General features: G+C 42.8%; 1 protein-coding gene across 1 annotated transcript in view; it reads right to left on the reverse strand.

The window, feature by feature from the left end:
* LOC126233427 (uncharacterized) overlaps positions 1-13,899 on the reverse strand; it is a 511,079-nt gene that overhangs the window by 366,155 nt on the left and 131,025 nt on the right. Inside the window, exon 3 of the mRNA XM_049942864.1 lies at positions 8,749-8,971. Coding sequence (XP_049798821.1) covers positions 8,749-8,971 — 223 coding nt within the window. The remainder of the gene's footprint in view (positions 1-8,748; positions 8,972-13,899) is intronic.

Here is a 13,899-nt window from a genome sequence, read left to right on the forward strand (position 1 = left end):
TCAGGACTGAAGACCACAACAACGACAACAACGTCGTGAATATCAGGAATCCGGTGAAACACCAAATCTCCGATATCGCTGCGGGTGGAAATAGATCCTGCAAGACCTGGGCCAACGACGACTGAAGAGAATCACTCAATGTGACAGAAGTGCAACTCTTCCGCAAATTGCTGCAGATTTCAATGCTGGGCCATCAACAAGTTTCAGCGTGCGAACCCGATTCACCATCGATACGGGCTGTTGGAGCCGAAGGGCACTCGTGTACTCTTGATGACTGCACGACACAAGGCTTTACGCCTGTCAGTACCGACATTGGACTGTCGATGACTGGAAACATGTTGCCTCGTCGGAAGAGTATCGTTTCAAATTGTATCGAGCGAATGGACGTGTACGGGTATGGAGACAATCTCATGAATCCATGGAACCTGCAAATCAGCAGGAGACTGTTCAAGCTGATGAAGGCTGTGCAATGGTGTGGGGCGCGTGCTCCTGGAGTAATATGGGACCCCTGATACGTCTAGATATGACTCTGACATGTGACATGTACGTAAGCATCCTGTCTGATCACCTGCATCCATCCATGTCCATTAAGCATGAGATGGACTTGGGCAATTCCAGCAGGACAACGCGACACCCCACACGTCTATAATTGCTACAGTGTGGCTCCCCAACATTCTTGTGACTTTAAACACTTCCGCTGGCCACCAAAATCCACAGACATGAACTTGGGATGCCCTGCAAGGTGGTGTTCAGAATAGATCTCCACCCCCTCGTATTCTTACGGATTTTTGGACAGCCCTGCACGATTCATGCTGTCAATTCCCTCCAGCACTACTTCAGACTTTAGTAGTGTCCGTGCCACGTCGTGTTGCGCCACTTCTGCGTGCTTGCGTGGAACCTACACGATATTAGGCAGGTGTGCCAGTTTCTTTGACTCTTCAGTGTAAAAAGGTATAAGTAAGGCAAAAATTATTTTTTTACCGAATAGTTTCTGTAAAATAGTTTCAGAAAGACTGCATTGAGTGCGCATCGGTCACCGCATACTGAGCACACTCTCACAGTGCCGCAAGTCACTGACATGCCGTCAGGAGAAGACAAGCCACGTACGTCTACCTTGCTGTACCAAATGCAGGCAAACACTTAACCCAGGATGTGATTACCATTGAGGGTATTTCGCCTATGTTATATATCATAAATACAAAACTGAATAGTTTCGCCGTCATTGACTCTTCCAATGATCTCAACAGTTGTGAGGTAATGCGATCAACTCCACATGCCTTGCTCGTAATTAGGTCTTTCCGTGCTCTGTCTAATTCGCATCACAATATCGCATGCCGTATTCTTCACATTCTATTCATTGCACCAGTATCTACGTCATTTACTGACTAATAATTATAGCTATTAGAGTAGAAAGTTTTTAAGTTGGTCAGTACCTCCGAGTACACTTGGTTAGGGTAAGTCACTAATGCTTATTTCTCCTAGTCGAGTGCAGAAGTGTGGATCCATGGATACAACAGTTAGTCTGTACTGACATGCGTAGTCCACTTATTGATGCAGTTACGACTGTGCTGAAAACATCAGGCCATAAAGTTTTTGTAACCTATTTGTGAGAAGACTGTTCAACACACAGAAAAAATAACCAACTTACTGTTGTTTGTACGAGGGCTATTCGGAAAGTAAGGTTCGATAGGTTGCGAAATGGAAACCACGGTAAAAATCAAAAATGTTTTATTTGCAACAGTTAGATACACCTTGCAGCTACTTATCTCCATAGTCGCCGATCCGACTTAGACGTGTATCGTAGCGTTGTACCAACTTTCCAATACCCTCGCTATAGAAGGCAGCCGCCAGTGCTTTCCGCCAATTCTCTACGCTGGCCTACGGCTCGTTGTCTTGTGCCAAAATCTTGTCTTCATAGCCAGCGGTTCGTGTGAGCAGAGATGAAACTCAGAGGGAGACAATTACGGGCTGTATTGTGGATAATCAAACATTTCCAACTGAAAACGATGCAGGATCATTTTCATTGCCCCTGCAGAATGCGGCTGAGAATTGTCTTGAAGAAGAAACGGCACGACAGTTATGTAATGTTGATTGCATAGCTTCAGGGGAAATTTCTCACCAGGCCCTCGTACTTGGCGGGGGTCGTTACTGTTCTAGGTATCTTTATGTGCTCCCTGTGTGCTCAGAACTAAAAAGAACGACGTAATGCGATCGACGGGCATACTAGAGAGACTGCGCAACACAGCTGTGCAGATCTTCATCGGATTTTCACCGTGGTTTCCATTTCGCGACCGATCGGACCTTACTTTCCGAATAGCCCTCGTACATCTTAAAGTACCAGATATAACAATATCCACACTTACAACTGTCATACCCTACACACAGAATTGTATAGGTATCTCACAGGTCTAGTTGCCTTTCCTCTCTATTAAGTAACTTCAGTTGATTTTCTATCCTGCGGTCACTTATGTCGATATCTCTCATTCTTACATTGGAGTTGGGATTTAAAGGAGAAATCTCAGCACAGTCTTCTGTGAAACACTTTTGGGAAAAGGCAGTTAGTATTTCGGCCTACTCTCTGTAATCCTCTGTTTCGATTCTATTATTGTTACAGAACATCTGTACAATCGGCTTCGATCCGTTTAGTGATTTAGTGTAAGACCAAAACTCCTGACGATCTTTCATCAAATCTCTAGATAGGATTTTATTTTCGCCTTTTTTTAAGGCTTTATGCTTGGTTCTCTTTAGGCTTAATTTTGTCTTCATTGTTTCTGCTATTCAGCGAGGTTTTGGCTAAATTGAAATCTGTAGTGAAACTTTCTTTCCCTTCGTAGCAACTATCTCACATGGTCTGTCAAACCACAGCGGGTCTTTCCCATGCCTCACAACTTTTCACTGCATACACGTTTGTAAGGGGTATTGGATAATATTCCTGAACTTTGTCTATTTATGCTCAAAATTTTCAGTCCTGGAGCTGAATGTTTCATGTTCACAGCACTTGTAATCGGAAATCTGTTTTTTGTCGCACTTGCTAAGCAGAAATATCTTCCAATATTTCTTTACATTCCTATTTCAGCGACTATTTAATGTCATTGTGATCACTGTTTCCCACTTCTACGTTAACTAAGTCGAAAAGTTTGGTCCTGTGCTAATCAGGAGATTACTATGTTACTTTCACGTGTTGGCTCTCTGATGAAATGCTCAAAGTAATTTTCACTTAAGTCATTTAGAATAATTTTTAAGAATTTCCAATTACTCACTCTAATCACCTGAGCCTCATAGCTGGTAAGTTGAAATCTCTCCCTAATAATACAGCGTGACCAGGAAATTTACGTGTAACCTACTGCAAGAGTTCCATCGAGTCTTCAACCATTATTGCTCCTGAGGGATGGAGGAAGAGCTGTCTATAAAAGCTTAGGAATACAAAGCTTAAGAATAATATGTCTGATTCATCTTAACACTTCTATTCACCAAAATTATTTCGTATTCCGAATGTGCACAAAAGCACCACCTACCATCATATTACACTAAATCTCCTCCATCACCGGCGTCCAGCTTATTTTTGCAATGTATGTACCAACCGAAAATTAACATTTCATTGCTGTTAACACAGATTTTCAGTCAATTGTCTTTAATGCTATCTGTGCATTATCGCTTTTTATAAGTGAGACTAATGCAGGAAACTATCCATGGATGATTCTACAGTCAACTAATACTATATTCACATTCTCTTTCGCAAAATCTCATAACGAATACCACTCTCTATAATTATTGTGTTTGCTATTGTTCCCTTACTGAAATCAAAATCGATTCATACCATAGTGTTGACGATGCTACCAGACCCACGTGATGGTGTGGAGAGGTGATGTGGAGATGACGTTCCTTGTAATTTATGCGTAGTTGTTCAGTACAGAGATGTGTGATTGGGTGCAAATGATCCAAGAGTGCAAGATTTTTCCTGGCAACTGTATATTGTATGTTGCTTGAGTTTGAGTTAGGATATATAATGAAGATGTGGTATAATGGCACACAGAGCTTACCGACATTAAACATTGTTAACTAGGTTTACACTAAGGTAATGTGTATCTGAAGAAGAGATTGGATTGATTATGGGAATAGGTTGCTTTGATGTCAACACTTGTGATATGAAAAGAAGCAATGACAATCCCATTAGTGGTACCAAAGCCAAGTATATGACAAGAGAGGTGACTCGTTGGAAGACAGACTGTTAAAAAAATTCTTCATTTAGCTGTTCATGGAGTCAGTGGTAGATTTGTGGGGAGAGAGTTGAGTAGGTTGACAAGTTTTTATTTATTTTTTTAACCAGAAATAAGCGAGACTGTTGCAGTGGAAAACAAAGTGATTACTTCTTGTGTGACTTTTCGACTTTTCTACTTTTAGAGATGTTTTCATCAGAGCAATGAGCATAAAGTAAACTGTTATTATTCGGGTGTTCTACTAGAGACTTTTATCGTTGCAATATTTCAGTCGAGTGAGAGAATCGTAAGTGCCTGAGAGAGGCGGCAAACAACGATGTAGGAGTCGTGATTATTTATTATCCACGACTCCTAGTTTAAAAGGAGTTTTCCAGCTACAATAAACAACTTCGCAAGTACAGAAAATTAGGAGTTTGATCTGGAACTCAAAATGAAAGGTTTCATGTAACGACTATGGCGTAGAAAGAATGTATGCGTAGCGTGTTGCCTAGAACATTTCGAGAGACGACGAGGAAAGTTTCGCCTAAAATTTATGACAGAAAAATGTTGTATTTTTCCTTCACTGTAATTTAATTTAAAAAACACAAAGCTGTTTTAAAATACGTAAATGATAAATTAGGTAAATGTTTTTAAAAGATACTGATTACATTACAAACTGCTCATTGTTTTTTAAAAACAAATGCTGATGGAAATATACCTGCACTATGCTACGAGAAGATACGTTGCGAGAAGGAAAGTTATTTGACATTGTAAGGACAAAGTTGGTAATAGGGTTAAAAAGTTGGTATGTAGGAAAGTGTAGTGTGGACAGTTTATGATAGAAGACGTGAATTTTCGAACAGAGGCAACTAGGTTGGAAGGCAGGTCATGACTACGAAGAGGGAACAAATAGAGTTGGATGGGAAAGGAGGAAGAAATCCTGATATGATGTTAGATCTGAAAGGTAAGATAAATGTCAGTGCGGACAACATTGTCTGAGGAGTAGGCTGCTGGAGTTTCTTTGGGAGAATCTGTAAGAGGTCCGTGTATCAGTGTGCTGTCGGTAATATAATAGCGGCTAACCATAGAGATGTTGGCGTAGAGTTTGAAAGACGAACAGAATGTATGGAGATACTTCATATGGATCAGCAGCGAGCGGAATTTGATGGGTTGATGAATTTACAAGTAGAGAGGGGGTGGGGAGATAGGGAGGGAGGGAGGGAGGAACGTCTGTGGAAGCGATAAGCAAGATGTACAAGGGCGTTTCCATAAATAATAGCCCACAGCTTTTTTTCGGAACATATTCATTTTTAAGAGCTAGAATTTGGGAAGAGCAGTCAACATTTCTATTAGATGTACTGTTTTTCAATATGGTCTCCATTTCCTTCTATTGCGTTAAGTCAGCGTTCTGTGAGAGCATATGTTCTCTGTTGATAAAAACTCTTTTTCCTGTGCATGTAGCCATGTTTTCACTACATTAATTAGGCTCTAATCATCTTCAAAGTGTGTCTTACGTAAAGCAAAGTACAGAAACCTTAAGTGGCCCGAAACAATGGAAGGACAAGGGCGCCACGTCTGGTCTTAGTGTTGATGAGGCATTGATGTTCATCTGAATAGGCGATGTGTTCCCAGCTCTGAGAGTTGTGCGTGGGCGTGAATTGTCGTGTTAGAGCAAGATTTCTTTGCATCCTTGTCAAGCGATACACTTTGGAACTGGTTCTTGAGTCTGTTCAGAGTCTACTTTTATGCCTCTGAATTAATAATTCACCCTTTTCGGAATACAAAATGGTTCAAATGAATTTGAGCACTATGGGAATTAACTTCTGAGGTCATCAGTCCCCTACAACTCAGAAATACTTAAACCTACCTAACCTAAGGACGTCACACACATCCATGCCCGAGGCAGGATTCGAACCTGCGACCGTAGCGGTCGCGCGGTTCCATTTCGGAATACAGTGCCCCAAAATGCTGTCATGACTTTGCCAGCAGAGAGTGGTGACTTGAATGTGTTCCTCTTCGGTAATTGCGATGATGTCACTCCAGTGACTCACGTTTTGTTTCTGGCTCAAAGTGATGTACCCAACCAGGTATCGCCACCTGTAACGATCTGTGGCAGATATGTCTCTTTATTTGTCTTCAAACTGCTCCAACAACTTAGATGAAATGGCTTTTCTGTGAATCTTGTGGCTCCTTGTGAGCATTCGTGAAACGCTTCTTGAGCACTATTTGGAATATCAAAGTGCGTCGGTCATTATATACGCAGTTGCAGTGCTCACCAATAGCTGTAGAGCCAATTATGGAGTTGTTATGCACCGGTCTGCACAAATGATGGAACATGCACGTTCCACCACGGGGGGAGCAGTGGCTGACAGGACATGCAAACATTGCTGATCATGTGGCTCAATTTCTGCACTTCTTGACTCTTAAACTCTCTCTGCCTTATCGTCTAGCGGTACTCCTATCAACTACATCACAGCTATAAACTGCACAAAAACATTTGTGGATATTAGTCCACGATTCTTTCCCCACAACCAAGAATTCAATTACAGTACATCGCTTGTGTCGAGTCTCATGGTTAGACGCCACTTACGGCTCTGACACCTATCAGGAGACGCCACTTCGATGGTTCACTACGGCTCTGAAACCTCTGAGGAATGTTCGAAACTACGGACAAGTGCAGAAGAAACATTAAATTTGAAGCACGTAAAAGTACGTTTTCTTATACGAGGGTGATCTCAAAAGTAAGGTCTCCTATTTTTTTGCAAGTACATAGACCTGTTTATTTCTACAATGGTTTACATCAGTTTACAGCTTGAACATTTAGTTATTTTTCGACATAATCACCATTTCTGTCTATGTATTTTTGTAGACGCTGTGGCAGTTTCTATGTGCCCATGTCATACCAGCGCGCCGCCATGCTGAAGAAGGATGCCAGCCACTGGTGTGATTGTTGCTTGGTCTCAGGTGTAAAGTGGTATGCCCAGGTTTCGTCACCCGTGACAACTGAATCCAGAAAGTTGTCGTGTTCGGCTGCAAGGCGGTCACTGTCTCCTCAGAAACTGATGGTCTCTCGCTCCTTTGTTGGTCGTGAATTTCGCTCTGACCAGCTGCAAACTCTTTACACCACTTACAAACATTTTTGACATCCATGTACGACTCACCATACACTTCCGTCAATTGGCGATGGATTAGAATCGGCGCAGTGCCCTTTGCGTTCAAAAAGCAAATAACTGCGCGCAATCCGCACTTGGCGGTAACATCCAACGGGAGCTCCATTCTCAACAGCTGTCAATCCAAGACTGAGCGCCTCAGCGCGGCGTGCGCAAGTTTACACACAACGCGTGAAGCACAGTGTGACCAACTGCTACACAAACAAAGTTCTGTACTTATACAAAAAATAGGAGACCTTACGTTTGGGATAACTCTCGTATACAGAATGTTATACAATGATGCGAACAATCTTCGAGGGGTTGTCGAGGGCGTCGTGAGGAACAAATTGAGGATAGATACACTTGTCCGGAAAAGACATCCAACCACGCTACAGAGCGTCGAAGTTACAGGTGTCGGCCCCTGCCGCTAGGCTACCCCTCCTGCAGCAAAAGTGACGTTGTACGCTGACAGACCGGTCGTTATCATTATCCCGACTTACTGCCACGGTCGCCAGTGCAGAAGATGGAGTTAGCTTCTGCGTAGACAGGTCTTGTCTCTGATGAATGCGATGCTCTGTTACGTTCGTGGGTGACGGTTTCGGACATAGGTTCGCATCTACAATTTATTTTTCTCCTTTATACAGAAAAAACACTCAACATTTAAGAGGGTTGAAGGAGAAAAATGAACTGCTGATGGAAAGCGTTATCCACTGAGGCAACAGGACATCACAAGGCTTCTCTACGCAGCAGCTAGCTCTATCTTCTCCGCTGGTGTTCGTGACAGTCAGTCACAATCACTGAACAACAAACAAGTTTTCGAGACATTCCGTCTAGACGTTCCGACTATGGTCCGTCAGCGTACAAAGTATTGTCTGTTGCCGAAGGGCCGGGCGGAGGGGCCGAGCGGTTCTAGGCGCTTCAGTCTGGAACCGCGCTGCTGCTACGGTCGCAGTTTCGAATTCTGCCTTGGGCATGGATGTGTGTGATGTCCTTAGGTTAGCTAGGTTTAAGTAATTCTAAGTTCTAGGGGACTGATGACCTCAGAAGTTAAGTCTCATAGTTCTCAGAGCCTGGTAGCAGCCGCCAGAGCCTGTGACTTCGACGCTCTGTAGCGTCGTTGGGTGTTGTTTGTTCCTCACGACACCCTCTACAACCCCCTGAAGCTTCTCGGTATCGTTTGGTAACAGCCTGTATATTAGCGGCTGTAAAAAGTAATTGGAGCATTATTTATGGAATGAGATACCTTGTTCGATCATTAAAGGAAGAGGGCATGGTACTGGACACACTTATAGTGTTCGTGTTTGCAGGTTGGGGCAATGTTCGGGAAAGAGGTGAAGTTGGCGTACGGTTACTGGTATGTCATCCGGTGACATGGTCCTCGTGCGGTGGCTGCGGCCGCCTACCTTCCTCTCGATGAGCCGCAGCGTGCTGAGGACCCCCCTGGAGGCGAACTCGCCGAGCAGCGGTCCGGCGGCGCCGTGGTGGCTGCGGCGCTCCACGGCCCGCGTCAGCGCCATCAGCCGGCGGTCGGCCGAGTCGACGCGGCCCGACACGCGCTCCACCGCCGCCTCCAGGCCCTGCAGCTGCGACAGCCGCACGTCCAGCGTCTCCAGCCGCTCCTGGCCCCTGCCACACCAACACACACCCTGCAGACCAGCTCACAGGCACGCGTGCGCTCAACACCGGTGTAACAGCAGCCACTTCAACGTCACCGTACTTATTTGTCTCAAATCACTCTCCTTCCGAACGCAGCCATGAACAGCTAAACCAGCACCTGTTCCTTCCTGCCAATCTCTAACGCGGAAATAAACCGAAGTACCTTAAGATAGGCAATTCAACTACATCCAGAGCGGATTATGTAAGTTTGGGTGCCTACCTTATGGGGCTTGAAATAATTTCTGGGCCAGTTTTAGCTTCTTACCATGTAACTAGTGTTAGCTAGTTACATAGCTAACACTTGGTTCAAGAATCATGAAAGAAGGTTGTATATATGGAAGAAGCCTGGAGATACTAGAGGGTATCAGATATACTTGGTGATAAAATGTCACTATAAATTTGAAAACTGAATAAATCACAGAATAACGTAGATAGATAGGTACAAATTGGCACACATGCTTGGAATGACATGGCGTTTTATTAGAACCAAAAAACTACAAACGCTAAAAAAAATGTCCGACAGATGGCGCTTCATCTGATCAGAATAGCAATAATCAGCATAACAAAGTAAGACAAAGCAAAGATAATGTTCTTTATAGGGAATGCTCAATAGCTGTAGTCGAGGAATAATGTTGTGAACAGAACTGTAAAGCATGTCCGGAGTTATGGTGAGGCATTGGCGTCGGATGTTGTCTTTCAGCATCCCTAGAGATGTCGGTCGATCACGATACACTTGCGACTTCAGGTAGCCCCAAAGCCAATAATCGCACGGACTTAGGTCTGGGGACCTGGGAGGCCAAGCATGACGAAAGTGGCGGCTGAGCACACGATCATCACCAAACGACGCGCGCAAGAGATCTTTCACGAGTCTAGCAGTACTTTCTTTTTTGTGGTTCTAATAAAACCCCATGTCATTCCAAGCATGTGTGTCAATTTTTACCTCTCTATCTGCATTATTCCGTGGTTTATTAAGTTTTCAAATTTATACTGACTTTTTGATCACCCGGTATTATATAATGGTACGAGAGAGATTAAGGGACCAGGTTTTAAATTGTAAGACATTTCCAGGGGCAGATGTGGACTCTGACCACAATCTATTGGTTATGAACTGTAGATTAAAACTGAAGAAACTGCAAAAATGTGGGAATTTAAGGAGATGGGACCTGGATAAACTGAAAGAACCAGAGGTTGTAGAGAGCTTCAGGGAGAGCATTAGGGAACGATTGACAAGAATGGGGGAAATAAATACAGTAGAAGAAGAATGGGTAGCTTTGAGAGACGAAATAGTGAAGGTAGCAGAGGGTCAAGTAGGTAAAAAGACGAGGGCTAATAGAAATCCTTGGGTAACAGAAGAGATATTGAATTTAATTGATGAAAGGAGAAAATATAAAAATTTAATAAATGAAGCAGGCAAAAGGGAATACAAACGTCTCTTGTTTGGGAAAACAAAACTGTCGATGGCTGACAAGACAGGACATAAAATGGAGACTGGTGAAAGTACAGAACGTTTCTGAAAACAAAAAACAAAAAATTACATTATATATAACTTTCAGTTTTTGGAATTCTCTTCTGCAAATTTGTATTTAGTGTAGCCTTGTACAGAAGTACCACGTGGGCAATAAACGGTTCAGACAAGAAGTTTAAGTGAAGCTTCTGTGGTGTGAATGCTTAAGATTAAATGAAAGTTGAAGAATCGAAATAGGGGGAAAAGAAATTAATTGCACAATTCGACCAAAACACAGGGTATATTGTTGGGACAAATTTTGAGATCACCGTAACTGAGGGTAGTGTAGGAGGTGAAAATCATTGTAGGGATACCAAGGCGCGTCTAGAGCAAATGGGTTTAAGTGAATGTAGGTTTCACAAGATACGTAGAGACAAAAAAATTTTGCACAGGGTAGACGAGTGCTGTAGCCTTCGAACTAAAGGGCATAAAACACAACCACAACGTCCGCTTGACGTCGAACTGTTGACGAGTTTACCACGGTCAAGCTGTTAATAAGTAAGATATTGGTGCAGCTATGCAATTGTTTCTGAAGATGTCGCTCAAGAAATATTTTTTTGGTGCAATGGATGGTATCCAGGAAAAGTTCAATAGAATACTCAGGGAATACGTTTCCAACGATTTGTGGTTTCCTCTGCGAAACACAGAAAACAAACATACCAACCCCGCCCCTCCCCCCCCCCCCACACACACACTCATAAATATATACTCTCTCTCTGTTTATTTTACGTCAGTCTTCTGACTGGTTTTCTATGGCCCGCCACGAATTCCTCTCCTGTGCAACGTCTTCATCTCAGAGTATCATTTGCAAACTACGTACTCAGTTATCTGTTATACGTATTCCATTCTCGTTTTCCTCTACTGTTACATACCCCTTCCTCTTGTCAGTGTTTCCTATATGTTCCTTTCTTCGACTAATCTACAGATAAACACCTCATTCCTTATCTTTTCATTGCTCCTAATTTTCGACATTTTTTTGTAGCACTACTGTTCTCTTCTGTTCCTATTTTCCCACAATCCATGATTCATTTTTTTGCTTTTTGTGTCCTTGCTTCGTATACGTTATTGTAATACGTTATTTTGCTTCCAAAGAAGAGGAATTCTTTCATTTCGCCTATTTCGTGATGCTTAATTTTGGAGTAAACTTTCTCTCGATTCTCATCTCTGCTACATCTCATTACCTTCGCCTTTCTTCGGTTCACTCTCCTCTCCGCTGTATATTCAAATACATCATCAATCATATTGCACCAAGCAATAGAGTCTATGAAATGCGGAAAGAAGTCAAAACATTAAGTTTGGTTAAATCCAAGACGATAAAGATCGTTGAAATTTATGATGGTTGAAATTTAACAACTATTATAACAAAGATCTAATATGGAATATTAGTAGAGACATTTATTTAGTATGCACTCTCAGGTTGCTGAATACACGCCTATCTTTGTATTTGACGAATATAATATTCTTGGACTGACACAGGATATAATACTTACAGCAAGTTTAAGTATTCTGAGTACTTTCCCACTGTTGAGTACGTCCTCTCCAAAACCGATTCTGTAAATCGTTCTATACAGGGTATCCAAGAGGAATGTTCGGTAATCAAGGATGTGGAAAGAACGATCATTCGAAGCAAAAAAGTCTTGTAAACATAGTCTCTAAAATGCATACCAAATGTTCAAATGTGCGTGAATTCCTAAGGGACCAAACTGCTGAGGTCATCGGTCCCTAGACTTACAGACTACTTTAAATTAACTTAAACCAACTTATGCTAACAACAACACACACACACCCATGTCCGAGGGAGGACTGGAACCTCTAGCGGGAGGGGCCGCCAATCCGTGTCATGGCGCCCCAAACCGCGCGGCCACTCCGCGCGGCAAAATGCACACCATTAGAGCTATGAGAACACGTCTTCGACACTGTGAAACCAATCTCAACGCTGTAAGTTCTTTGCTTTCCGTATTTTGAAGGAGGTAGTATTGACCAGAACAAGAAAAAAATGGTCTAGTAAACATTGATTCTAAAATGTATAGCCGGCCGTAGTGGCCGAGCGGTTCTAGGCGCTACAGTCTGGGACCGCGCGACAGCTACGGTCGCAGATTCGAATCCTGCCTTGGGCATGGATGTGTGTGATGTCCCTAGGTTAGTTAGGTTTAAGTAGTTCTAAGTTCTAGGGGACTGATGACCTCAGAACTTAAGTCCCATAGTACTCAGAGCCATTTGAACCATTAAAATGTATACCTGCCGAATTATGAGTACATGTTCAGTGGAAGAGATATGTTTCACTTTAGCAAATGCGAAAAAGAGCTCCTCGATCTTAAGAAATATATTTTCGAGCCTATGCTTACCACATTTTTTGCTTCGAATGATCGCTGCTGTGATATACCTAAATAATGACAATTCCGCCTAGACATCTAGTATAATATCTCCAAATATAGCTAAACTAAAATACTTCATTTAGTCTGTATCGTCGTTTCCTGGCTTTATTTTGAAGCGTTCTGTGCTTGTCACTTAGAACCCTAGCAGTACCGTAATGTGAATTAACTAGGATTTATCGGAGAACTGCACACAATGAATGATTTGTATCCAAAGGAAAACTCACTAACAAACGCAAAAAGGATTGGATTGTATTGTTTGGGGGAAGAGACCAAACAGCGAGGTCATCGGTCTCATTGGATTAGGGAAGGACGGGGAAGGAAGTCGGCCGTACCCTTTGAAAGGAACCATCCCGGCATTTGCCTGGAGTGGTTTAGGGAAATCACGGAAAACCTAAATCAGGATGGCCGGACGCGGGATTGAAACGTCGTTCTCCCGACTGCGAGTCCAGTGTGCTAACCACTGCGCCACCTCGCTCGGTAACAAACGCAAAAACTCTTTATTTAAAACGCAAGGAAGAAATGGGAAAAACGGGCTTTAAGAAGAGAGCATTCACATGAACACATTATACGAAGGTGACAATCGAAATTCTGGCATTCAGTTCCGACTTTGTCGTTATTTTGCGATAGAGAACCGTACATGACTTAACAACCTTTGCACACGTTGACAGTGGTTCTCCGCAGCCAATTGCCAACAACCATCTATAATTTTGAACGGGCTGCGCCAGATTAACAGCTGAGGATCTTGACACACTATTCATTAGCGGGTTACACCTATGTTTGACATATTAGGCGTGTCAGGCATAATATTTGCCGAATATAATTCCATTAATCGCTCTTGTTGCACATCGCGGAATATCTAAACTGTAAGTAATTACGAATAATGAGTTGAGTGTTCGCTTTTTTAATCACTTCCACGAAATTATCAGCGAAATAATTAAGGTTAACGGGAGTGCCTGTTTACATATGCATAAGTTGTCCGGGTTCCTAATAATTAAGCTAAAGGCGTGTGTCGGAGCCCC

The sequence above is a fragment of the Schistocerca nitens genome, chromosome 1 (assembly GCF_023898315.1).
Source record: "Schistocerca nitens isolate TAMUIC-IGC-003100 chromosome 1, iqSchNite1.1, whole genome shotgun sequence".
In the NCBI taxonomy this organism is placed as follows: Eukaryota; Metazoa; Arthropoda; class Insecta; order Orthoptera; family Acrididae; genus Schistocerca; species Schistocerca nitens.